The sequence below is a fragment of the Camellia sinensis genome, chromosome 6 (assembly GCF_055761805.1).
Source record: "Camellia sinensis isolate YWXY chromosome 6, ASM5576180v1, whole genome shotgun sequence".
Classification (NCBI taxonomy): domain Eukaryota; kingdom Viridiplantae; phylum Streptophyta; class Magnoliopsida; order Ericales; family Theaceae; genus Camellia; species Camellia sinensis.
Genome location: NC_138966.1, coordinates 139,561,260 through 139,586,722, shown reverse-complemented (window position 1 = coordinate 139,586,722; position 25,463 = coordinate 139,561,260). Strand labels below are relative to the sequence as shown.

The 25,463-nt window shown below is 37.7% G+C and overlaps 1 protein-coding gene across 12 annotated transcripts; it reads left to right on the top strand.

Annotated features, from left to right (window-relative positions):
• Positions 1–1,228: 1,228 nt before the first annotated feature.
• On the top strand, positions 1,229–10,220 carry LOC114272703 (uncharacterized). 12 transcript variants are annotated; one of them, XR_014333131.1, is made up of 5 exons: positions 1,229–1,397; positions 7,427–7,483; positions 8,045–8,151; positions 8,242–8,507; positions 9,982–10,220. XR_014333131.1 is itself a non-coding variant. In XM_082874834.1 (5 exons), the coding sequence occupies exons 1-3, from the start codon at positions 2,751–2,753 to the stop codon at positions 8,072–8,074; spliced, it is 375 nt and encodes a 124-aa protein (XP_082730960.1). In that variant the 5' UTR covers positions 1,421–2,750; the 3' UTR covers positions 8,075–8,151; positions 8,242–8,507; positions 9,982–10,220. The 12 variants fall into 12 exon arrangements, 3 of the variants coding, with proteins under 3 accessions (XP_082730960.1, XP_082730958.1, XP_082730959.1); XM_082874834.1 differs by lacking the exon at positions 1,229–1,397 and adding an exon at positions 1,421–3,044 and having other exon boundaries at positions 8,051–8,151; XR_014333133.1 differs by lacking the exon at positions 1,229–1,397 and adding an exon at positions 4,247–7,349.
• The last annotated feature ends 15,243 nt before the right edge of the window (positions 10,221–25,463 follow it).

The window sequence follows — 25,463 nt, the reverse complement described above, 5'->3', positions numbered from 1 at the left end:
CGATCACCGCCAATAACCACCGCAACAGCAGCCGCTACAACAAAAGTAATTTATGGTGACAAAAACTAGTGTAGAAAATAAATTTCGTCACTAAATAAAAATAATTCGTGAGGAATTTATAAATTTTGTCACATATAATAAAAAAATAAAAATGATAGGTGACGAAATTTATTTTCGTCAATAAATACTTCATTTTAAGTGACGAAAAATTAAGTTTCCTCACCAAAAATTTTCCCGCTAATTTTTTTGGGTGGAGCCAAAATTTTGGGACTTTTGATGAGAAAAAAATTTGTTACTAATTATAAAATTATTTGTAAGGAATATATTTTTGTCACCAAAACATTTTAATATTTTTGAGATCTTTTGGTGAGGAAATAATATTATCACCAATTTTGGTGGGAAATTTTTGATATATTGAGCGCTAATTAAAAAAAAAAATGGGGTATTAATTTTTTTACCCCTTTTCTGTTTATCATATCTCTCTTTCTCTTTCAAAATATGATATTAATTGTCTTACCTCTTGCTCTTCCACCACGCCGATCGCCATTATCGTCGCCTCTATTAGCCTTGTCGATTGCCTCCGCCATTAACTGTCGCATCTTCTTCACTCGCCAATTTGGTACTGATTTCTTTTTGCCCTTTTTCTGGTATCTCTTTCTCTTATTCTCTGTTTTGGTATGGTGACAAAAATTAGTAAAAAAAAATAGATTTCGTTACTAAATAAGAATAATCTATGAGGAATTATAAATTGTCACGTATAATAAAAAAATAAAAATAATAGGTGACGAAATTTATTTCCATCAATAAATACTTACTTTTAGATGAGAAAAAAATTAAGTTTCGTCACCGAAATTTTTCTCACTAATTTTTTTTGATGGCGCAAAAAATTTAAAACTTTTGGTGAGAATTTTTTTTTTCACCAATTAAAAAATTATTAATGAGGAATATATTTATATCACCAATAATTTAAATTGTTTTTAAAAAAAAACTTAATTTTAAATATTTTAAGATTATTTGATAAGAAATATATTTTTGTCACTAATAACTTTTAATATTTTCGAACCCTTCCCCCCCCCCTTTTTTTTTTTTTGAGAGTTTTCCTATCAATCTCTATCTGTCTCTCCCTCTCAAACCAAAACACAAGTGTTGTGTGTGTGATTTGTTTATTGACGAATCAGTTTTCCTATCAATCTCTATCTTTATCTCTCTCTCCCCCTCTTCTTCTTCCTCTTCCCCTTCCTCTTCCTCTCAAAACAAAACACGAATGATGTGTGTTCTTCTCCAGCGCCCCTTCAGTGTGTTCTTCTCCAACGCCACTGCCGACGTCCCTGTTCTCCTCCTTCAGTGTTGCCACAAACGTTGTATCTCCTTTACTGCTATGTGTTCTCTTCCATCAGGTATGGGTCCTCTCTCTTCCCCCCCCCCCCCTCTCTCTCTCACTCAATTTCTCTATTTTTCTATCTTTGTTTTCCTTAATTTTCCGAATTAATGTTTTCCCTAATTTTCGAAACTAATTTTCAGAATTAATGTTGTATTTTATTCTTTCCAGCAAGGTTTCTCTTCAATAAATTGTGAATGTGTAAATTGTAAACTTGGCCATTCTCAATGTCTTTTGCTTGTTTCTGCTATAAACTTGAGAATGAATGTCCTATTGATTAAAATTAACAGTTTGAATTTAGTAAAAGCCCTTGACTAAATGTGAATATTTTATATGATTTGGATTGATTGTCTTTATTTTTAATAAAATTAGGGTTCAACTCCTCTCTATATTTGAATGTTTGTTTAATATCTGTTTATTTTATAGGTTTTTCTACTTAGGTTATTCATTAAAAAATAAAATTGATTAGATATTAATAACCGAGACCTACACAATCAGAATAGTCCATAACAAGTGATTACGAAAGGCCTCATATTTTTCCAAATGAAGAAGAGGTTAGATGATACAACTACAATATATCAGTGATAATTGAACCTTTATTGCTGTGTGCTCCAGGTTCCAACCATCTAAGAACTCATGAATGCGTGTGGGCTGCACATGGATTTAGTTTGTTAATCTCTACTTCTGTTAGGCATGTTCATAGCCCATCTTCCATTAGGTAATCCATGTCCATGGCACTGCTAGTTCAAGCTGCTTGTTTGCTGCTGCCCATTTGCCTTGATTTCCTGGATGTGCTAACTGCTGGATGTAGGAAACTAGGTCTTCAGTTGGTCCTTCTACTTATTTTTGGATGTCCTCTCTTTGGTGGGGTTGCTTGGCTGTTGCTATGGTTGGTTTGGCCTGCTGTTTGGCTGCTGTGGTGTTGCTTTTGGCTGCTGCTTTGGCACCCCTGAAGAGGTACCAGCAGGACCTGCAAAGAAGCTCATTATAGGAAATAAAGAGCAGCTCCAGCCAACAAGCACTCACAGCCTAAGGAAACCTGCAAGAGTAGTAAGTCCAAGCATACAAGATTCAAACAGCATTGCCTGTTGTTGCCCACCAACCTCCCATCATTAACTTTCACAAAACAAATAGAATTACAATCCACTTCCTACGGTATCAAGGCTAATTAGGAAAATTTTAAATATGAGGAAAGGAGTGAAGTTTATAAAATCTATTGTGGGTGATGGTCAATCAATTTGGGTGTGGTTAGATAATATAATATACATCCTTTTGGCCCCTTATATTCTAGATATGGCAGGCGTGTCTCCTTTAATAAGGGCAGATCCCTAAATGCTAAGATTGCTGATATTGCGGTTGATGGCTATTGGAGATGGCCTATGAAGAGGAACCGAATTATATTAGTGATGCAACTATAGATTCATTGAAAACTAGATTAATATATTTCAGATACCTAGCACATATGGTTTCTACTCTGCAAAATCAGCTTGGGAAAGCTTTAAGGAAGAAGTTCCAACCAGTTGAGTGGTTTGATGTAGTTTGGTATAAGCAACAGGTGCCTAGTTCGTCATATATTCACTGGTTTTGTTTCCTTGGGAGGCTTAATAACAAAGACTTCAGAAATGGGGAGTTGTTGATTCCATTGGATGTGTTTTGTGCAATCAAGGTGAGCTTTTTTTAACATCATTTTTCTGGTTTTATTTGGAAAAGAATTTTATATAGAAATCATGTGTTATAGGATCTTATGGATTTGGATAATGAGAAACTTTGGGCATCTTTACACTGTAAAGGTAAGGGGTTTGACAAGTATGTTCTAAGAATATCTTTGGGTTTGATGAGTATGTTCTAAGAATATCTTTATCTGCTTCTATACCATATTTGGGTTGAGAGGAATTGCTGGATTTTCAAACATAATACTGCTGATGCACGCTTTACTTTCTGAGCATATAAATGTTGAGTTGATTAGTTTACAATCTTTGATTCCTAAAATCCCATATGAAACATAGAAGAGAGTTAGCTCTAAGTTGCCCTAAAATGACCCCATGTTAGTATCTAATTCTATATACTAATTCTCATTTATAGCAACATTATGGAACTTGAAAATTTTATTCGAAAATTAAATGAATTGTGAATGTTAATCATATTAAGGGTTGTTTTGAAAAGTTGATTTTTGATTTTTTATATATATAAAAAAAAAAACGTATAACAATGGAAAGAAAAGAGTTGACTATTTTTGTAATAATTTTTGACTTCTTAAATTTGTTCCCAAAACAGCTTTAAGTTTCATTTTGTATTTGCGGTGTACTTCTATAACCTTTTCTTTTACATCAATAAATCCTTATTTTTGCTGACAAAAATCGGTGAGATTAAGTTTAAATTTATGCTATATACATTTGTTAATTATGTTTTGAATTACTTTTACTAGCTCCCTAATTTTTTCCTTAGCATTATGCACCTTCATTTAAAAAGGCACGTTGGATGCCAAAGAAAATTAGTGACAAAAAAACTGAAATATGGAGACCTGATTAGTATATATGATAGCTTTGAGCTTTGTCTGCTTCAAGTGAATATCTTTTTAATGTTCTGAGATCAATATCTTGCTTTTGGTGTTCTGATATCATATTCCAATTTGTCTTTCATTTGTGTTTTAGTTTTGATGCATTTCTCCATGATTTTCTTATTGATATATCTGTATATTGTACACTCTCTTTGTGTGTGTGCAATTTTCATCCAAAAACTTTTCTTTTGCTGATTTTTTTTATTAAAAAAAAGTCAATATATTTATAAAATATATAAATTTTTATAATTTTTATACTATATTATATCGTGTACTGATATAGGGTAGAGTGTGAATCTTTTTTCTTTATTTTAATTTTAATTTTATTTTATTTATTTGGCTAAAATAATTTATTTGCGCCACTTGTGAACCTTAGCTTTGCATCCAAAATCTGTATACTTTGAATTATCTAAAATAGTGAGTAACAGTTCATAGCCCCATTGGCTCCATAAAGGAATTATTCTCTCTTTCAAGGGTTTTCAACTTTTTCTTACAAACCATTCACTGTTATCATCCAATCCAACACTTCCCAAACAAAACAGTGGCCCCAGTCCTCTCTCTCATGTGCATTTCTAAGTTTTTAGGGGAGTTTGAGTCTATATGTTTGGGATGATAGATTTTGTCTAAAATAGTCAATAAAACACATGCCAAACGGATTGATCACCAACTTCATCACAGCATGAACTACCTGCCAGAGGGATTCAATAAGTCTAGGAATGACACCCTGAATTTTTATAAACAAAGCACCACTCTATCATGTATGATGCATTTTGAGCTACGCTACCTATGATATGATGATATAGTTTGCAATAGAAGACAATAATTAGGGGCTTCAAGGTTGAGGGCAGCCAGTACATGCAAAGAAAAGGTTAAATCTATTCTCAGTCCACACCTCCTAGAACCCTACACTGGTTGGGAAACACTGGGTAAATATTTAAAAAAAGAAAAGAAAAAGAAAACACTGTTCTTCTAAACATTTTATCACACTAACCATGCAGCTACAAATCATGTTAAGTTTACCAAATCATAACAAGAAACTTTAACAGATTCTAACTTTAAAGGTAAATAGACTTGCAATGTTTTGTGCAAGTCTCCACAATGGACGTTATGCATTAAGTGGCGAGGAAACAGAAGTGTGACTTCACTTGGGTTGCACTAGATAAAATTAAATAGTTTGGGCAAATAAGGCTCTTCCCCGTATATAGCCTACAAAGAATACTCTAGTGTAACTGGTAGGGCCTTATAGTAGAGTTGTTGCTGTTGTCTCAGATTCTGTTAATCTTACTATTTTGTTGTCGGTCTGCTCTACTCAGCTGTGGACTGCTATATGTCTTGTTCTATTTGCTACAAAGTTGCTGGATAAGTTACTCAGCTGTGGACTGCTGCTTCTATGTGAGGTTGAACAGCTGTTGTGAACTACTGTGGAGTTGTTCTATTTGTTCTGTTTTGTTTTGATTTCCACCTTTAGTTCTGTTTGTTGGCTGTGGCTGGTGTATGCCTGTTTCAGGCTCGTTTGTTTGCTGCTACTGCTTTGGCCTAGTTCAGGCTCTTTTGTTGTTGGGCTGCTCTACTCATCTGTGGACTGCCATGAGTCATGTTCTATTTGCTATAGAGTTGCTGCATGAATTAATCTAGTTGCTATGTGTTATGTTCTATTGGATATAGAGTTGCTGCAGAATGGTTTGCAGCTGGATTGCTGCTGCTGTGTGAGGTTGGATTGCTGCTGTGTGAGGTTGTATGATGCTGTATGAGTGGAAGGATTTTCAACCAAATCTGTTTTGGAGTCTTAATGACTTGGAGCTATTCTCTGCTGCTGTTTTGGAGTTTGAGCTAGGTAATTCTCTATAGAGGATTTATGGGCCTAATATGGAAAAGAATATTATTCTGTTCTGGTGCTGTTGTTTTGTTGCTGGTGTTGCTGTTCTGTTGCTGCTGTCCTATGGCAGCATACAACAGCTGTTGTATGACTATAGAAGACAAGGTTTTGGCTTTGGTTTGTTGTATGCTACTGTTGTACAAGTCATGGTTTTGGGCGCATTCTATGTTGCTCATCTGATAGAGTGCATAGGGCATCAGGGGGAAGTTTGTGGCTACCTTGGGTGTTAATAACTTAGTGTTGCTAGAAGAGTATCTGTCTGTGTTTTTGTGATCATCTGTGTTGGAGTTCTGTTCTGTTTTGCTGAGATCTGATGTGTGGAAGCATACAACAGCTGATATATGACTATAGAAGCCATGGTTTTGGTTTTGGTCTGCTGATGTATTCTGCTGCCTGTTGCTGGTGTAAGGGTGCATTTTATATTGCTCATCTGATAGAGTGCATAGGGAAATTCCTGGTGCAGTTTGTGGCTTCCTTGGGTGTTATTTTCTTAGTGTTGCTAGGAGTTTGTGGCTACCTTGGGTGTTAATTCCTGGAGTTTGTTGGGGGGGGAGTTGGTTGAGTGGTTTTTTTTTTTGTTTTTCGTTTTGTTTCTCTATTTTGGATTGGCTTCTCGCCAATCTGTGGATTTAGTACTAGTAGATGATTGTGCTTCCTCCTTGATGCCAACCTAGTTGGGATTGTGGAGTGTTAGCTATGATGCTTTTTGCCCTCCTTTATTGATGTATTTTGGTGCTTGTTTTTGCTCTTCTCATCAATAAAGTTTCATTTTCTTTGCTGATAAAAAAAAAGAATACTCTAGAACCCTAATGATGGAGAGTGTTCTAGAATACTATCTACAACTCTAGAACTATGTACAAGCCTCTTGATGTCTCTATAAGACTAGAGAATTCTAGAGAGTTCCATGAACCTCTCAAAGTCTTCAAGCACATTCTAGAGTCTTCCAGTGGGAATGGCATCCCAAATTGCAAGGCTGTGACACAATGCACCTCTATTTAGACTAGGCTCGCACACATAGATTCTTTTAGCTCTGCTCATGAATCTAAGCTGAGTAGTGCTATAGAAGCTAAAAGAGGCATCGAGAATGAATATCTTTACTTATGAGTAGGGCCGCACACAATGCACCTCTGTTGGGTCTCCACATTGTTCTTGGCTCGTTACCAAATTTAATGAGAATGAATAGAAATTTTGGGACTTTGTTGCTGATTGTGATTTCCAGCAAGTCTCCATGACCATGAGTGTTTTCTGTATTAGTAACTGACAATAGAACATGTAGGTTTACATTCCATTTCAAATTTACCCATGTGGATTCACTGCCTCGCTAAACTAATTGATTCACAATTTTGAAATTGCAAATAGAAAAACTGTTTAAAGCATTAAAACGAGTTTACTTTTTGTGTAACTCCCTGTTGGATTTTAGTATTGTGGTAAATAGTAGGTAACAACTTGGTTGAAATGGGGACATAAAAGATTATCCTTCCACAATACTTATCCATATACATATCTTTAGCATTGTGTGCGACCCAACAGTGGCCTTGGTGAGTTTCCATATACATATCTTTACTTATCCATTTTTATGTATTTATTGTTTATGCTTTTGTATTATGTTTTTTAGGGCTTACCAATGCCACCAAAACAATTGGCGCAGTCATCTCTTCAACCTTCGCACGAGGTAATTGTTGTTCCGAATGGGGATTTACATGACAATGTGGAGACCCAATGCTCACAACCACTTGATGTCGATATAGAGGCATCGAGGAAGGCAGCCCCCCAATCTAGTGTCGATAAGATGCTGAATTTTACTATTAAAATGAAATTCTCTGTTTTGATATAATTCTATGGTGCAAAAGAACAGACTCTAATGAAAACAAAAGAACAGACTCTAATGAATGTTGTAGACCTTGAGTGCCTAACAGTTAAAGAAAACTGAGTGCCTTATTGAAAACAGAGTTTTACTCTAATAAATTCCAGAGAAAGTTTTCAGTGAAAAAGTTTTACTGACCTTGAGTGCCTAATAGTTGAAGAAAACTCTGTTCTCTGAAAACTTTCTTGGTGCAAAATTCCTTTATTACTGAAATTTTTTTCTGAAATTGAACTTTAAGATGAACAAAAGAACAGACTAATGAATGTTCATTTCTCAGCTCTAAGCTAGACACACACGAACACACACACATAATAGTTAATGAAAGGGAAGAGTAACTAACTAACTAATAACCAACATCTGGAACAAAAGCTGCAGCTGTACCTGTGTAGCTGCTGGTAGTGCTGTTTGTGCAAGGCTCTTAATGGCAACAAATGTGTTCCAGTCACAATCATCCCAATTTTTACCTTCTATTCCATGTATGAATCTCTAAATGCTTAGTTTAAAGCTAATGGCTAACTGAAATTTGGACCTTTCCCAAAATTGTAATGTTTATGGTCCACTTGTAGGTCGGTTTAAGGGGCAAGCGAATATCATAAATCATAGCAAGTTGCAAAAACTATCGTGTGCCTAGTCTGCAAATTACAGCACAAAAACATGAAATTCAAGCACAAAAAGAGGAAATTCAAACACAAAATAAAGAGATATGGAAGATGAATGGGTTGATTGACGAGCATTTTGAGATGACATCAAGCATCATGGAGTTTCTTAAGAAGCAAGGTTTCAAAGGACAATTTAGAGGAGGTATCCCATGAACTCGTACATCGCCTTTTTGGTAAGTCTCGCTTGTTTTATCATTTTATTTTTCTCATGTTGGTTAGTATATACTAGTTAAAGTGCAGTAGTTTGACTACTTATTAACTAAGATTTAACAAGTTTGAAGATGTATTTAATGAAAATAGATTCATTATCAAAATTCTACTTAGCATGACCCTAGTTAAAATACACACTAACCAAAGTAGAGACAAAACTATGTGTTTATTTTTTTGTGTATTTTTACTAGGCAATGTTGGAGTTGCTCTAAGTTAGTGATGTGATTAATAATGGGTGTGTCTTTGATTAAGTTTTTCATAGTAGAAGAAATGAACATTTATTGAGTCTCAGGTAGTGGGTTGGTCAGGTTTGTATATCACTTTATGATTGCTGCTGCTTTTATTTGCTTTAATTATTCTTTTGGATTGTATATATCATTAGGATGGTTAAGCATAATAAGGACTTTTGATAGATTGATCCATTTGAAGGTTTTCCCTATACTCAACTTAGTGAAGCCACATTTCAACCACTTTGTCCTGGCTAAAGAAGTTTTTTCTTGAGATCATGTTCTTTCTCACAACTTACATTCATATCTGTTGGTCTATCTCTTGTTCTTGAGGCTTCAACTTCTCCCTCTTAGTGGTGTTGTCCTTGTTATTTGACACAAACATTCAATTTGTGTTAACCAACCAATCATATATTGCCTTCATTGTGCTCAATTGGATGATATAAGAAGCGAATAAGGAATATTTAACATACCTTATTTTTACCTGGTATTAGCTTGAGTTGCATCTCCTGACACCCACAAAAAAGAAGGTGCAGAATTCAAGTCCTGGTTAGGACCCACTCTATCAGAAAAGAACTAATCTTTGTAATTTAGTTTCCAGGACTTGTTGTTGTCATTTTGCCTCAGATAAATTTATTTGTACCTCATTTGTGTAAGATTCCTGTTCTTTAAAATGTATACAAAGAAATATATAAATAATATTAGCCAAAAGCAGCCGAAATTAAAAATCAAAGAGCCAAAAAAATCATGAGCATGTTTATAAATAAAAAATCACAATGATTCCTTACCAAAGACGATTTGATCAAGGCTTTTGTTGGGTACAAATTCATAAACAAGAAGGCATTGAGGGGCTTCAATGGTACAACCCAAAAGTCTTACAAGGTTCTTGTGTTGAATTCCATTGATCAAATTTACCTCATTGAAGAAGTCATCGGCCCATTGTCGTGAATCAAATGTACCTCAATGCTACGTTATATTTTGGAGCTATTATATATATTCTACCATTAGTGATAGTGATATATGGTATTCTTGCAATCTTTTGGTATCTCATGTTATCCGTGTTGCTTTATCATTAAGAATCACCTCAACTCTTTGAAGTTTTGAATTGTTGTACACATTTTTACTAAATTGGTTTATAAAATAAAATTATTTATGAGTTTAAATATAATTGATAATACATTAATGTTTGCCCTGTTTATTTTCTTTGCAGATTGGTTTTTGATGGCGTTTGGAAACATACTTGCAAATGAAGATCAACTGTTGAATTTTTTGTCCTAAACTGATGCTTAGTTGTAGTTGCAAATCAAGATTGAGTGTTAATTTTTTTTGTGGATTCCACGTTAGTTCATTTTGGGATTTGCTTTGATGTTTTTTTGTTATACTTAATAGATTATTATTAAAGTTTTTTGATGGATATATTTTGATTTATAATATAAATTGTTTGGTGAATTTTTTTGTGGAGTGATGTATAATAGCTAGTGGATTTCTTAGTACAATTAAAAGGCTATTGGGATATGAGCAGGAATATTTGTGAAATAATAATTTAAATTGAAATATAAAATATGGAACAAGTTTAGTGACGAATTTGTTTCGTCATTTGTACTTGTTATTATGACAAAGTGATTACTCGTTGCTAATAAACATTGTTTGTGACAAAATTTATTACAGCTTATATATGAAAGTTTTCATTTATTTTGTTGTTTGATGACTAAATATTTCGCCACCCATATATGACTTTTGGAGACGAAAAATTTCGTCACCTTTACGTCTTACTGTGACAATTATTTTCTCATCAATGATCAACATGTGTGACAAATTTATTCATCAACTAAAGTTATAAATATGGTACTGAAAAATTATTTGGTGACGAAAATGAGAATTTTTGGTGACAAAATGTTGTTTTATTGGTGACAAAAAATTTCGTCACTGAAGTAATTTCATTGGTGACGAAATTATTTTTCGTCACGGTAGTTTTTAGTGACAAACATTCAATGACGAAACTGGTGACGAAAATATTTCCTCACAAATATCTATAGTGACAAAATTAGTTCTTTGGAGACAAAAATTTCGTCATTCAGAACCCAATTTCTTGTAAGCACCGCGCCGCTGCCACCAGTGCGCCACCATAATCTTCTCCACCCGCAGCTTCATCTTCGTCGCTCCGTCTTCTTCTTCTTCGTCTGCTGGTGTTCCGCCGTTATTCCATTCACAGATTGCTCACAATCGCAATGCATTCTACACTGAATGCTTGGAGATGAACATGGAGCAAACCATGAAACCAATCTTTTTCTTCTCTCTCTTGGTGCATGGGGGGAGGAGATGAACATGGGACAAAAACACAAAGACACAGAGACACAGGCATACACTTGCTCTATCTCTCTCTCTCTCCCATCGTCTTCGTCTCTCCTTCTACAAACTGTGTTTTTTTTTTTTGGGCTGGAGAATATTATGATATGAGGATGGGTTTGTGATTGCCTGAAGAGGAATTTGGTGGATATCATTGGTAGTTCATCATTATTCTCAATGTAGCCTAGCTTACCTGTACAGAAGGTGGAAGATGAGTTGATGGATTTGAGGAAAGCTATTTCAAGGAGTACCTCACGGCCATCCTCCACTGAGTGGCTGAACAGTGGCTCTGATGGTTTCATTGGATTGCCATGTGCGCCGAGTAAATTATTGATCAACCCACATGGGAATGCATGTGGTGGGGGGCTGCTTGAGGTAAAAGTATATATAATATAGCATATATATTTCGTATATGTATTATCGTATATATATTTGGGTAATCGTGGGCTACTTCTGGCTGGGTGATTAGTGGCCAAGCATTTAAGATTTTGATAGGTTACTTGTGGATGGTAGGCTTTTGAATCCTCTGTTGGGGCATTTGGCAAGGATTAATTACTGGGCCACGTGATCAACTACGGGCTATTTATGTTTTGATCCCACCCAAGGTTTGAGTTAGTCGATGGATTAAATTAGTGTGTTGGATGGATACATGTGGACTACAGTTTGGTCCATGTGAATTGTACTGAATTTGGGCCTTTTCAGTAGGCTCAATTTGCTGGTTTAATGTGGGTTTTGGGCCATGGGTATTCCAATTTTGTTATGGCTCTCACACGGTATGGATGGAATCTGCCAATGGACTACTGAGTTGGGTTCTTAATTGTGGGCAGTCTGTTTTCCCAAAGTACATGAAGTTCTTTATTTTATTTTTATTTTGAGTGTTTGTGAGGATTTTATTTTATTCATCTCCCTCGGATTTGTAATATTTAAAATGTCGTAATAATTCCCCACCTCGCTTCTTTCTATCCCATTCTTTAATCGCTTTCCCTAATTGTACATATGTATATATTTAACATGCCATGCATATCCATGCTTTGCATCCATGTTTCATGCATCTTGATCCGGTTAAATTTGCATCTTTGTATTTTAATTGATTATTACATGATTTTGTGCACTACCGCATGTTTTGCAATGTTTCACATGTCATATTTTAGAAACTAGATCTTTAGAAGCATTCTTGTGTATATATTGCATTATAATTCTATATATAAGATCATGCATATTTTTACTAACTTTGTTTTGTAGCTTGTTTGCGGGACGTCGGTAAATATGTGAGCTGTTATGCTTTAGCATCCCGCTTGTACATAATTTTCTTATTATGTTTAGCATCCTACCATGAGGCTAATTGCTTAAATGATAAACTATTTGAATGCCTGTAGATGAAGGTTTGTTGCTTGAATTGGAATGATTCAACGAATGTTCGTTTTAAGCCCACTTTGTCAAGTGGCAAATTCAAACCCTTTCGACAAACAAACATGAAATTGAATTGTTCCAATTTGAGCAAACTAGTCTATACTTGTATGCTTCACATAGTAATTTTTAAGATTTATTAAATAATCAAAACGTGAACATATAAAGAAAATAAAAGTCATATCATGGTTTAGTAGAGGCCGATCTTTAATCGGGTGAGCAGGGGTGCTCATTATTGACCTTCCCCTCTCATACCTAAGTTTTCGAGCCAAGCATCTTTGGTTACGACGAACAGTGACCTTAGCACGAGTCATGGGTTTCCTAATTTTTCAAAAATATTAGGTGGCGACTCTGAGATCTGATGATGCAGTCCATTTCTAGCAAAAGGTTTTGCAATAAAATGGATTTTTTTGTAAAGTTGCCAAATCTAGACTCTCATCTACATTTCATATTGCACTCGTGAGACTAGATCAAAGAGATCTCGGGAGTCCGAACTGTTTAACGTGCACGGGTACTCCCCGGGCATGTTACATAAGGCTAAATGGTTTGCTGCACAGTTGAGCGACTTGCTGCAGGGGTTGCGCAATTCTTGCGGCACTTTCCTCCCTTTGTTCGGTTGCCTCGGTCAAGTCAACCGAGCAAACATAATGACTTCCTGGGGAAAAATCGGCCACGAAGTCTACTAAAGCTTGGGCCTTATTGTGGTTCTAGACTGAAATTTAATGTCAAACTGTTCTAACTCCACGACCCACTTTAATATTCGCCCTGAAAAATCCGCCCTCTCAAACAAGGCTTTTAAGGGAAATGTTATTAGTATGATCATAGTGTGCACATGGAAGTAGTGCGACAATTTTCTTGAAGCCATCATCAAGGCTAAAGCTAGCTTCTCCAGCGGTAAGTACCTCGTTTCGACACTTTGTAATGTCTTGCTCATATAAAAGATGGGCAAGTGTTGTATTCCCTCGGCGCGTACCAATATTGCGCTAACTGCGTGCTGAGAAACTGCTAAGTAAGGAAAAGTTCTTCTCCTGGAGCTGGGTTGCCAACAGAGGTGAAGAGGTCATATATTCTTTTAAGCTCTCCAGAGCTCGGTCGCATTCATCATCCCACGCAAACTTGGCCTTAAGTGTCTGGAAGAACGGTCGACACCTGTTTAACGACCGACTTACGAATCGGTTTAGTGCGGTAGCTAGGCCTGTGAGATGATGTAATTCCTTAACTGTGTTGGGCCTCTCAAGATCTTGAATGGTTTTGATCTAAAAGGGATCGACTTCTATACCTCGGTCGGTTACTAAAAAGCCAAGAAATTTACCTGACCCCATGCCAAACGCGCATTTGGATGTGTTCAGTCACAGCTTGTGGGTCTTCAAATTTTGAAACATCTCAGCTAGGTCATTGAGATGGTCCCCCTTGTTCTTGCTCTTGACCACCATGTCGTCTATGCATTCTTCCATTGTTCTACCTAACAATGGCTCGAACATTTTGGTGACCATTCTCTGAAACGTTGCCCCTGCATTTTTTAGGCCAAAGGGCATGACTTTGTAGCAATACAGTTCATACATAGCAATCTGATGGTATCCACGATACGCATCGAGAAACCTAAGTTGGTTGTAACCTGCAGTTAGGTCCACTAATTGGTCTATCCGCAGTAAAGGAAAACTATCTTTGGGTATGCTGTATTCACCGTCTTATAGTCCACACACATGCGCCGCTTGCCATTCTTCTGTGGCACCACCGCGGTGTTAGAGATCCACTTCAGATAGTGAATCTCTTTGATTGTCCCTGCTTCCAGCAGGTTTCCCATCTTCTCAGTTACTATCTCGGCATGAAGTGTCGATCGGCGAGTTCACTGTATAATTGGTCTAGTGGTCGGATGGCCATTAAGTTGATGGCAGATGAAAGTTGGATCAATGCTAGACATGTCATACGACGTCCAGGTGAACACTTTGAGGTTAAAGATTAAGAATTCCATGATCTCTATTCTCTCGGTGCTAGACAAAGATGAACCAAGCAAAAAGAACTTCTCTTGGACCCTTTCGTCTATTTTTACTTCCACCAGATCTTTCACCGTTTTCTGTTCGGCTGCCTTGCCGACATCCGCGAATAGTTCGTTGCTTTCTGGCTATTCTACCATATGCACAAAACCTTTGGCAGCCCGGCTGCCGTTCACCGCTATGAAGCATTAATTGGACATGATTTGGTCTCCCAAGATTTCTTTAATCACTTTAGCTTCATTGGGGAATCACATCACTTGATGGTAGGTTGATGTTACTACTCGCATGGCGTGCAACCATGCTCTCTCCAAAATAATGTTGTAAATGAAAGGGACTTTCAACACCTAAAATTTCACTTGCTTTGTCATTGTCCCAGCTTTGACCGAAAAAATTATCTTGCCAACTGGCCATTCTGGCATAGAGTTGAACCCGACCAAAGGAGATGTCGCGGGTGCTAAGTTTTTGTCCTCTAATTTGAGTTGTTTGAAGGTTTCATAATACATTATCTCGCACAAGCTCCCTTGGTCTATCAAGATCCTCTTGATGTCAAAATTATTCATGCGTAGAGTCACCACTAGCTCGTCATTGTGCTGGCTTTGCAACCGTGCAAAATCCCTGTCAGAGAAAGTGATGACGTTTTTCGTTTCCGTCTTCCATTTTTTCTCGGTAGGTTGTATGCTTAGCATTTCCCTCATGTGCTCCAATTTTTTGATCATCTCCCTGAGTTTGCAGACTCACTCAGGCTCAATGATCTTATGTGTCACGTTGATTATACCTTGAGGCGAACCTTCGATGGGCATCCTATACGATCCATTGCGATCTTGAAGGGTTGGTCGTGCTTCCCCTTCAATGTATTGGTCCAGGTGGCCCGCGGCCAATAATTCTTCTAGATGCTGCCCTAATGGCGTGCAATTTTTCGTGCAGTGCCCCACTTCATTGTAGATGGTGCACTGATATCTACTATCACAGCCTCTTTGTGCTTCTCTCAATTTGGCTAGCCGCCGAACGAAAGGCTCGTCACGTATCTCGCTAAGAATCCGGTAGATAGGCTTCTTGAACACCGTGGTAATAGTGGTGCGGACTCTCAATCTCCTTGTCTGGGGGTCTTCACCATTTGGTCTTCTGCCCTGACCGCTTCTATTCGGTTGGTTATCCTGGCCGACCGTGTTAACTTTTGCCGCTGACTTTTTGTTCGACATCGTTGTTATGCCAGACTTTACCTTGGCTCGGGCGCCATCTTCGTTTACGTTGATATGCTGATGCACTCTCTTTATCAAGGCTTACATTGTGAAGGCACGTGTCATTGTCATTGAATCCCTCAATTTATGACCCGTCGGCAAACCCCACTTCTACTATGCGATTACCAGGCTGGTAGGGCAATCGCCTATCTGGTTGAAGGTCTCTGTAGACACCTCATTTTTTACCGTCCTCAAGACTTGGATGTTCTTGCAAGTACATCCGGTGACAAGTTTGATTGCTCGCTAGGCGCTCAAATTTCGCGACGGAATCCCCCAGGTTTGATCCTTCCAGACCCTATTTCCATTCTGTCTCATTTTTGGACCATGCCTTGGTCCCTTCATGTTGATGTTCATGATGTCCTGCCGGCCATGGGAAAGGGGCTGCCGACCATGGATTTAGCCCTGCCGACCATTGATGAGGCTTGCCAGCCATCAATGAGGCACTGTCGGCCACCACTGATGACCGGCTAGCCACCATTCATTTCAACAGATATTATTTTAGATATTTTGAGCCAGCTGTGGCTCACTAAGCCATCCTCCTGTATGGAGGGGATGGAGGCAAGTTTAAGCTTGTCAAACAAGCTTTGTATTGCATTGTTCTATATAAGGGGAGGCTCCTCCCCTTTTCTAGAGGTTCTGAGATTTTTAGAGACAAAATCTCTCTCTCTCTCTCTCTCTCTCTCTCTCTCTCTCTCTCTATATTGTGCTCAATAGTACCTTAAAGTGTGTTTTCTTCCCATTTTTGCAAAGGAACACCTAGTCAAACACCACTACCTTGGAGCTAAGACTTTTGGAGGTTTGTTTGGAACTCAAAAGGCTGGTTTTGGCTCAGAAAAAGACCTGTCTTGCTGTTGTACTTCAAGGGTGAGCATGTTCCTCTTTTAAGCATATTTTTGTATACCATGTTAGCCCTCCTTGCATGCTGTTTTAGGCTTGGTTTTTAACTAAAAAAAGCTCTGATTTTAAGTGTTTAAAATGTTGGTTTGAGTCCTTGTTGGAGTTAGAGGTGGTTTACCCTCTTTCTTTGCTTATTTGTTAAGCTTTTAAGCCATCCTTTGAAGCTTTTGTAATAGCCTTTGCATAGCCTTTCTACCACTGAAACTTAGAGAAATTTTAGTGGTGGAAAGGTGGTTTTGAGGTCCAAAATGGGAGAGGGTGGTCCCCTCTCCCCTTGTCTTGCATGCTTGTGTTGATGGCCTCTTACTTGAGCATGTTTTTCTACTATGCCTTGACTTCATCTAAGCATGTTTTTGTGGCTTTTTTTTTTAAACATGTTTTAGCTCTGTTGGTGGCTGACTTGGCCATTTCTTGCATGCTTTTTACACTTGTAGCGTAATCTTGCCATTTAGCCTTGTGTGCTCAATGCTTTGGTCCATCATTCTAGCTTATTTTGGTTCTATCTCAGCATTTTTTTGGTATTATTTTAGCATGCCTTAGCTCTGTTTTGGATGGTCTTAGCCATGTGAGGCTTGCCTTGTATGGCTGTAGTGTAAGTGGCTTTGACTAGCTTTGAGTGCCAAGTCTCTAACATGCATTACTTGAGTTGTTTGCATGCTTTGGCCTCATTTCTAACATGATTTCAGTGTATGTGGTGTAGCCATACTCTCACATGTTTCACTCTTTCAATGCTTTTGGAGAGTTGTGTCTTATGCCTTAATCATGGGCTAATATGCATGCATGCTTGTCTAAGCTTTTGGGCTACCATCTCAGCATGTTTTGGGTCTTATTTTGCCATGTTACAACTCTGATTTTGGTTGGTGGAGTCACCTCTTGCTTGGTTTTGATACTTGTAGTGTAATCCCACTCATTGGCCTTGCATGCTTAGTGTTTTGGCTTACCATTCTAGTTTGTTTTGGCTACACTTCATCATGTTTCTAGCATTGTTTTGGCCTGCCTTGGGACTGTTTTGAGTGATCTTGATCCTTTGGGGCTTGCTTGATATGGCTATGGTGTAAGTGCCTTAGCTAGTCTTGAGTTTTGAGCCCTCTAGCATGCCTTATTTGCGATGTTTATGTGATATGGCATCATTTAACATGTTATTTTAGAGCATATAGTCTTTCCATATTCTCATGCATATCACTCTTTGATTGTGTATGAGAGTTATGTTTAATGCGTAGCTTGCGAGCCAATGCATGAGCATGTTGCTGTAGTTTTTGGTGTTTCATTTCCAGTATGATTTTGCCACTGTTTTGGCATGCATGAGGTCTGTTTGGTGTTGGTTTAGTCCATTGAGCATTGCTTTGCATGATTCTAGTGTTGTGTCCTTCATTAGCTTTTAATGCTTCAGTATTCTAGTATGTTGTGCATGAGTGTTTGCATGTTAGAGTCTTGTATTTCATGCCAAGATTAGCATGTTGTTTGCATATCATGTTGCTTGCTTTGCATTGTGTTCAATCGGATGTTGTATTGAACACGAGGAAGATTGGTTCATTTCATACTTGAAGTGATGAAACGAGCCAATCTCCCTTGGTCTCCATTGCCTTTGATCTTCCATGATAAGGAGATGGTCTAAGTGTCTTGTTTGCATTGCATTTATTGAAATTTGTACAAGTTGGATCTTTGGCCATCATGCATTGCGATGCTTGATTGATGGTTTTGGATCCAATTATGCCTCTCCCTTGATGTTTTGAGATGATATGGAGGGGCATAGTACGTACATACCCTTGGGAGACCCTCTCTTTCCTCTGTTTTGTACTCTGTTGTAGCTTGGTGTCACAACACACCAGTGGCCGGTAATTCTTCATTGTTGGCCGGCACTCTTTCATCTGTGGCAGGTAGAAGCCCATTTTTGGCTGGCAGGCCACTGGTGCACTCCCCCAGCTTTGATTTGGTAAGATTCAGCAGCAAGTTCTTAAGGACACCCTGCAGACAGAGCCTCTAAAGAGCATTTGGAGAGCTTTTTGGGACGGAAGCTGAGGCATGCATCTCCTAATTTCCAACAGAGCTGTAGCAGCATTGTTTAATGCATTTTCATGTTTAGTTAGCATTTGTGTTTGTGATTTAATTAGCTAATTTGTTAATTAGTTAAGTGATGTAATAATTAGTAAGTAGATTGCTCATTATTCAATTTGTTTGTGTAATAATTAGTCTAATTAGATTATTAGATTAGTTGTTAGCTTAGCTTAGACTAGCTTAGCTAATTCATTCGGACCCTCATTCGCGAGGGCAATGTTGTAATAAGTGTGCGTGTGTGTGTGAATGTCTTCCAACCCCACGTCTTTCTCCCTTTTATTTATCTGCTTTCAATGGTTAGATTAGGGCATATTTCGATTAGCATACCGTATGCTTGCACATGTGTATCATTCATTTGTCTTGCATGCACCAGGCTCGGCGTATCATACAAACTGCATTGTATTTCAATATACTTACTTGAATATGTGTTTCAAAGCATGTTATCAAGTGTTGCATTCATATGCCATCTTAGATAGCCAAGCCTATTTAGTTGTAGTTTTGCATGTGTTGCATTAGGCATCTTAACATAGCTACGATCATGCATGATTTCTAACTATCTTTTGTTTTGGCTTGGAGTACACTGTGAGTGTTTACGCTTTAGCATCTTTGCATGAGTGTGAATGTTGCCATGATAGCATGCTTGCCATGAGGCTATTTTCTTAAATGCTAAACTGCATGAATGCCTGTGGATAAAGGCTTCATTACTTGAATTGGAACAATTCATCAAAATGTGAGTTTTAAGCCCACTTGGAGTGGCAAATCATCATGTGTTAAGCCCACCTTGTTTGGTGGCAAATCCATATTTCTAAGCCCACTTAAGGGTGGCAAATTCAAACCATTTTTGAAAAAAAACATTGAATTGTTTTGTTTCAATTTGAGCGACTTAGTCTATACTTGTGTGTTATGCACATCACGTAGTAAAATCAGCTAATAATCGGAATAAAAACACATGTGTTTATGAAACAACATATCATGTTAGTAGAGGCCAATCCTTTGATTAAGTGAGCGGGGATGCTTATTTCAGGACCTTCCCCTCTCGTACCCAAGTTCTCGAGCCGAGACAACTTTGGTGATGACGGACACAAGGCCTTTGGCATAAGTCAGGATTTCCTAAATTTTTCAAGATAAAATATTTAGGTGGCGACTCTATAATCTGGCAAAGCAATCCAGTTTGGCATTTTTGATTCAAAATCTGATTTTCCAAAATGATTTGCCAGATTGGACTCTTTGGTGATTTATCAGTCTTACATTACACTTTGTGAGATTAGATTCAAAACCGTGACAGGAGTCCAAATTGTAGTAGCTAGAACCCAATTTGTGCCCTCTCCAAAAGGGGGGGCGCGCGGAGGACGTTCAGGCGGCCTATAGTCTCCCAATACCTGTTGTTGTAAGCCTTCAAAGTTTCTTTTTCACCCATGTCAATGGCGAGTAGCTGGTCTATATCGACCGGAGTTTTGGTGTTTGTCTTGAACCTAGTGACAAATGCCTCTGCTAGTTGTGCCCATGAAGCGATGCTGCCTTCTAGCAACCTCTCAAACCAAGTCAAGCTTAGGTCGTCTAAGCTTGATGGAAACAAGATACACATTAGAGCTTCGTTTCGTCGATGTATGGCCATAACCTGGCTGAAGTGGCTCAAGTGCATGTAGGGGCCTGACTTCCCCTCATAAGTTGTGAACTTAGGCTGGTGGAAGCCCAAGGGTAATGGTGCGTTCTCTATCGCCGGAATGAACGGCAAGCTCTATAATTTTGCTAACACTTTGTCTGCTAGTTCGTAAGCAAGGCATGGCATTGGCATTCCAACCTCAACACTTCCATGTGTTCAAGAAGCCAGCCATTGTAGAGCAGAGGTCCTTTGAGGGTCGCGTGCCTAGGCATCTTTTCTTCTTCAAGCCTTTTCTTCCAGCACGGTTCGCAGGTCCACCGACCTAGGCAACTCGGTGTGCTTAAAGGTCGTTTGATGCGTATGTGAGGGTCGATAATTGTTTTGCTCCGTGTAAGACCTTTTAGTCCTCGTTCTTTCAGACCTAGAGTGACGAGTCCTAGAGGTCCTTGACTTTGTATCACCTATCTTGAGGCTTCTGCTTTCAGATTGTGATGGTGTGACTTGCCTGTCATGATCTCCTGAGTGGCGAGAATGCGTTCTGCCTTCGCGAATCTCTTTTTATGCCACCCCTTTGCCCTTTATCTAGCGCTTCATTGTTTTCATGTCATCTGCCATTATTTTTATCAACTTGTCTTGCTCCTTCACGCAATCCTCCAAAACCTGAGAATCCATCCTCCGTCTTTGTACATCTGGGCTTTGAAAGCAACAAGGACTTGAGCCACATTTTTCTCGTGCACCTTTCTTTGGGTTCCGTCGTTGGGGATCCAATTCTGCCATGGGCGGGACAAAAGGAAAATCCTCGTGCCTCCTATCCCCCTCTAGAGTTTGTCCATCAATAATAGAATGAGGCAAATCTTTGTTATGTGCCATTGAAATCAGTTTAAGAAAAACTTAATCAAAAGGTTTGTTCTCTGTCATGATTCCCACAGACATCGCCAATTGTACGAGCACAAAATAATCTGTCTTGTATAATCTTGTTGATCAAGTTTGCACTCCTCCAAACGTCGTCACTTTGCTATCTGAAAACACAAACGTGAGCTTACCAACGAGTGTGTGCCGGAAATCTCTCTGATGCCTAAGTCAACCAAATAGACAATAGACACAAAAGCTTTGTGTATGTGAGAGTAAGAATTGTAATAACTGTACATAGGTCCTGTCATGAATTTTTATAGATTCCGCCTGGCACAAACCTAGTAGGACTCTAACTCTCCTTAGTAGAGTCCTCCTAGGAATCACACTCCTAAGGATAATGCCTATCCTGATAACACCTTTACTCACTGCCAACCAAGTGAGATGGTTTCAACTCTTTTATCTCGGCTGGTACTACGGTTAACCAAGCAAACATCGCCCTACACTTCTTTGGACTGCACCACGGTAACTCTACTGCAGCCTAGCACCCTGCCGAGCTACACCAAGCTTGGCCATCTGTCCTGCTAACACCCCGGTCCGCTACACGAATTAGCCTTAGATAGCTAGGTCAGAGCCCAGGTGACATATCTTCGACCGGCCTGGTGTCTAGATGGCCCAGGACCGAGCTAACCAAGCTTCCATCTTGGCCTGTAGCTCAGCCCAATAAGATAGATGGACTTAGCTCGGCCCAATTTACACATAAATTACCCTCTCAAGGGTCATATACATGTGTAATGTGCACTAACTAAAAGAATAAGAGGGAGGCCAGGCATACAAGTTGAGGCAATGAAAAAGAACATAATTGTGCCTTGGATTTCAGAAGGATACAACATTGGACAGACCTAATTGGTGAAGACAAACCCTCGTAGCTAAACCCCAAGTAAGGGACTAAGGTTTGTTAAGTTGAGGTGAAATTGTAAGCTCAAATTTAAATGTTAATATTATAATTAAATCATTTTCCACCAACCATTATCATGTCTCCGTATCTAGAAATTCAGAGAATTTGTTAGTGGATTCTTTTTATTTTGCTAATTTTGAGTTATTAAATATGCTAAAAAAAACTTTAAATTTCAAATAATAAAGTCGTGTCTTGGAATGGAAGTGTTCCTTGTTTTGGATTGCGTATCGCAGGAGACATGATCCCAAAGGTTTAGCATCCAACAATTAACTACACTAGAATTGAACATTTAGTCTAGAAAATTGCTAACAAAAAATATCCTATTGAAAAGAAAGAAAAAAAAAATAGTTTAAAAATAGTTTTCATAATACATGATTTTTTTATATGTATTTATTATTAGTATTTGACAATTTATTTGATAATCTTTTAGTTATGTTGAGTTAGATTATTATCCTATAAAAATGTTGACAAATTATTGTATTATGTTCAAAATTTATAAACGTTTAAACCACCGAATCGATTCGCATTCATCCGCCAATCTACCAATCCGCTCAATCTGCATCCATCAATTCAGCAGACAGATGACGGATTAAAAGTTTCCTAACCGCAACCGAACAACGAACACCCCTACCTCTAATTGTTATGCTAGACTTAGGCCCATTTTGGTAACTTTGACTTTTTAAAAAATTTTAAATCACATCATTTCTTTATTTTTTTATATATATATTTTTTAAAAAATTAAAAAAAATTAAAAAATTAACTTTTAACTTATTTATCAAAACAATTCTTGTTTAAGATTGTTTTATAATCTAAATCGTTGAAACTTTAAAATATATATCAAATAAAATATATTTAAAAAAAGGGAAATTTGGCTATAAACCTCCTTTACCTTCCTTTCATTGTTAAAAGGACTAAGAAAAAAATTATACTTTCTAAACCCCTTCATAATTATAAAGTCTTGCATAAAGGACAAAATTTATTATTTAAATATTTTATCAGACTATTGTATCCTCAACTAAATCTTCTCACCTTCTCCACCCACTCTCTCCCTACCTTCTCCATCTCTCTTCCCACCTCTCTAAACACAGCTTCTCTTCATAGCCATGTCAGAGGCCACCCGTCGATCTCTCCCCTTGTCGCCACCGTCCGTTGGTCTCACTTCCTCTATCCTTGCAATCTCTGGTGACGAGATCTGGTCGCATAGTGAATAGATCTAGTCTCGCCGCTGCTCTGCTCTTCCTCCGTCTTTGATGGCGCCGAATAATCGTTGCACAAGATAAATACATACATACACATAGACATACAGATCTGGCTCTCTTTCTCTATTCTCTCTTCTTTCTCATCTTCATTTTCCTCTTCGATCTGTCATCGACCACTACTCAGTTAGTTGTCGATCCCAACACCACTGCTACTATAGATAAAGAGGCCGAAGATCGTGAATGCCATGCTCGCGACCTCATAGTTGGTCCCGATGCTCAGAGATCTGGTCAAGGTTAGGTTCGCCAAGGATCAAGGCTTGAGGTTCAAGGAATTGACACATATATATATATATATAGTCACATATCAATCTCTTACCTGATTGATTATGCACATAAATATATAGAAATCTAAATAGATTTTGAACCAGAGATAGTGGTGTCGTTGGATCGTTGGTCTCTCTCTCTCTACAAGCTTTGTACATGCTTTTTTTGAAAACAACAGAAGAAACAAATGCAAAATGCCTCGAATATTCACCATTGAAATTATCTATGTTTTGTGAAAATGTATTTCGAGATTAAATTTTTTTATCTTTTTATTTTTTATACTGAGAAATAGGTTGTGTTGATTTGAACATTGAATCATAGTAAAATATATATATATATATATTCAGAGTAAAATTTTACTTAAAATCATAGTAAACTTTACTCTGATTTAGAGTAAAATTGTACTTTCAAAGTAAAATTTTACTCTGAAATTTTACTTTGATTAAAAACATATTGATTTGCTTAATAATGTAAAATTTTACTTTGAATCATAGTAAACTTTACTCTGATTCAGAGTAAAATATTATCAGAGTAAAGTTTACTATGATTCAAAGTAAAATTTTACTCTGAAATACACTGTGAAGATGGCTTAATAGGAGAGCTGATAGATATGAGGGTAATATAGTAAAAGAAACAAGTTTTAAAATATTATGGGGTTTTGAAAGTACCTATATAATTCTTGTCCTTTTGAAAGACAAATTAGACAGTGAGGGGTTTATCGCCAAATCTCCCTTAAAAAAATTAATTTATCAAACATCAATAATTGTTTTCATCTCGTGAATCGTGAGAGCCACCCAAGCCCAAAAAACCAGTGAGGAGATAATGGTGGGGCCGAAAGAAGTCAACATCTGAGAAGCCAGTTGGGCCATGTATGGGATGTCCACAAATGAAAAGTCTCCATTTTCTTTTTATTTTTATTTTTTTTTGATTCAAATGAAAGTAGAACAAACAACAAAACAGAGACAAAAACAGAAACAAAACAAAACCAAAAGAGATTTTTGCAGGTTGATTCTCTGCCCTGATATGCAACAAAACTCATTCATAGTTTCCATGATTGTATCACAATTAGATTGGTCAGCTTTAGCAAAAAGAAGGAAGTCTTCAGCAAAGAACAAGTGTGAGACTGGAGGGCTATTATTTGAAGCTTTAAGCCCTTTCCACTTTCCTTTCTCTACCTACACTCTGATCATGTTAGACAACCTTTCCATGCATAACACAAACAAATATGGTGAAAGCGGGTCTCCTTGTCTCAATCCTCTTCCAGGACTGAAATTATTCATGGTCTTCCTATTCCATAAAACAGAGAAACTGACAGAAGAAACACAAGACATTATAAGATCTATCCAATGTTGGTTAAGATTGAACTCTTCAAGAGTTGCTCTCAAAAAATCCCAGGATAATTTGTCATAAGCCTTTTCAAGGTCGATTTTGATAACAAGACCACTATGTTTGCCTTGCGTGTGCCTAAGAGTATGCATCAACTCTTGTGTAATGATAATATTGTCATGAGTGGCTCTATTAGGAATGAAGCTGCTTTGACTAGGGCTAACAAGATCATTAAGGAGGGGCTGTACGTGGTTAACCAATAATTTAGACAAAATTTTGTACGAGACATTACACAGGCTAATAGGATGAAACTGCTTAATATTCTCAGGGATATTAGTCTTGGGAATGAGGGCAATAAGGGTTTGGTTTACTACAGGAGGCATATGTTTCTCTTGAAAACACTTTTTGATGAAATCACAAACATTGGTCCCAATCACATCCCAAAATTTTTGGTATAATATGGCTTGAAACCCATCTTTTCCTGTCACCTTGAACG

What these genes read in the sequence shown, in the direction of transcription:
- LOC114272703 (XM_082874832.1), top strand. Translation starts at nt 2,751, where the DNA reads ATGGCCTATGAAGAGGAACCGAATTATATTAGTGATGCAACTATAGAT. An exon ending in ATGTGTTTTGTGCAATCAAG is followed by an intron (nt 3,045 to 7,426) that starts GTGAGCTTTTTT and finishes TATGTTTTTTAG; the next exon opens with GGCTTACCAATGCCACCAAA. An exon ending in CTCTTCAACCTTCGCACGAG is followed by an intron (nt 7,484 to 8,241) that starts GTAATTGTTGTT and finishes GTCCACTTGTAG; the next exon opens with GTCGGTTTAAGGGGCAAGCG.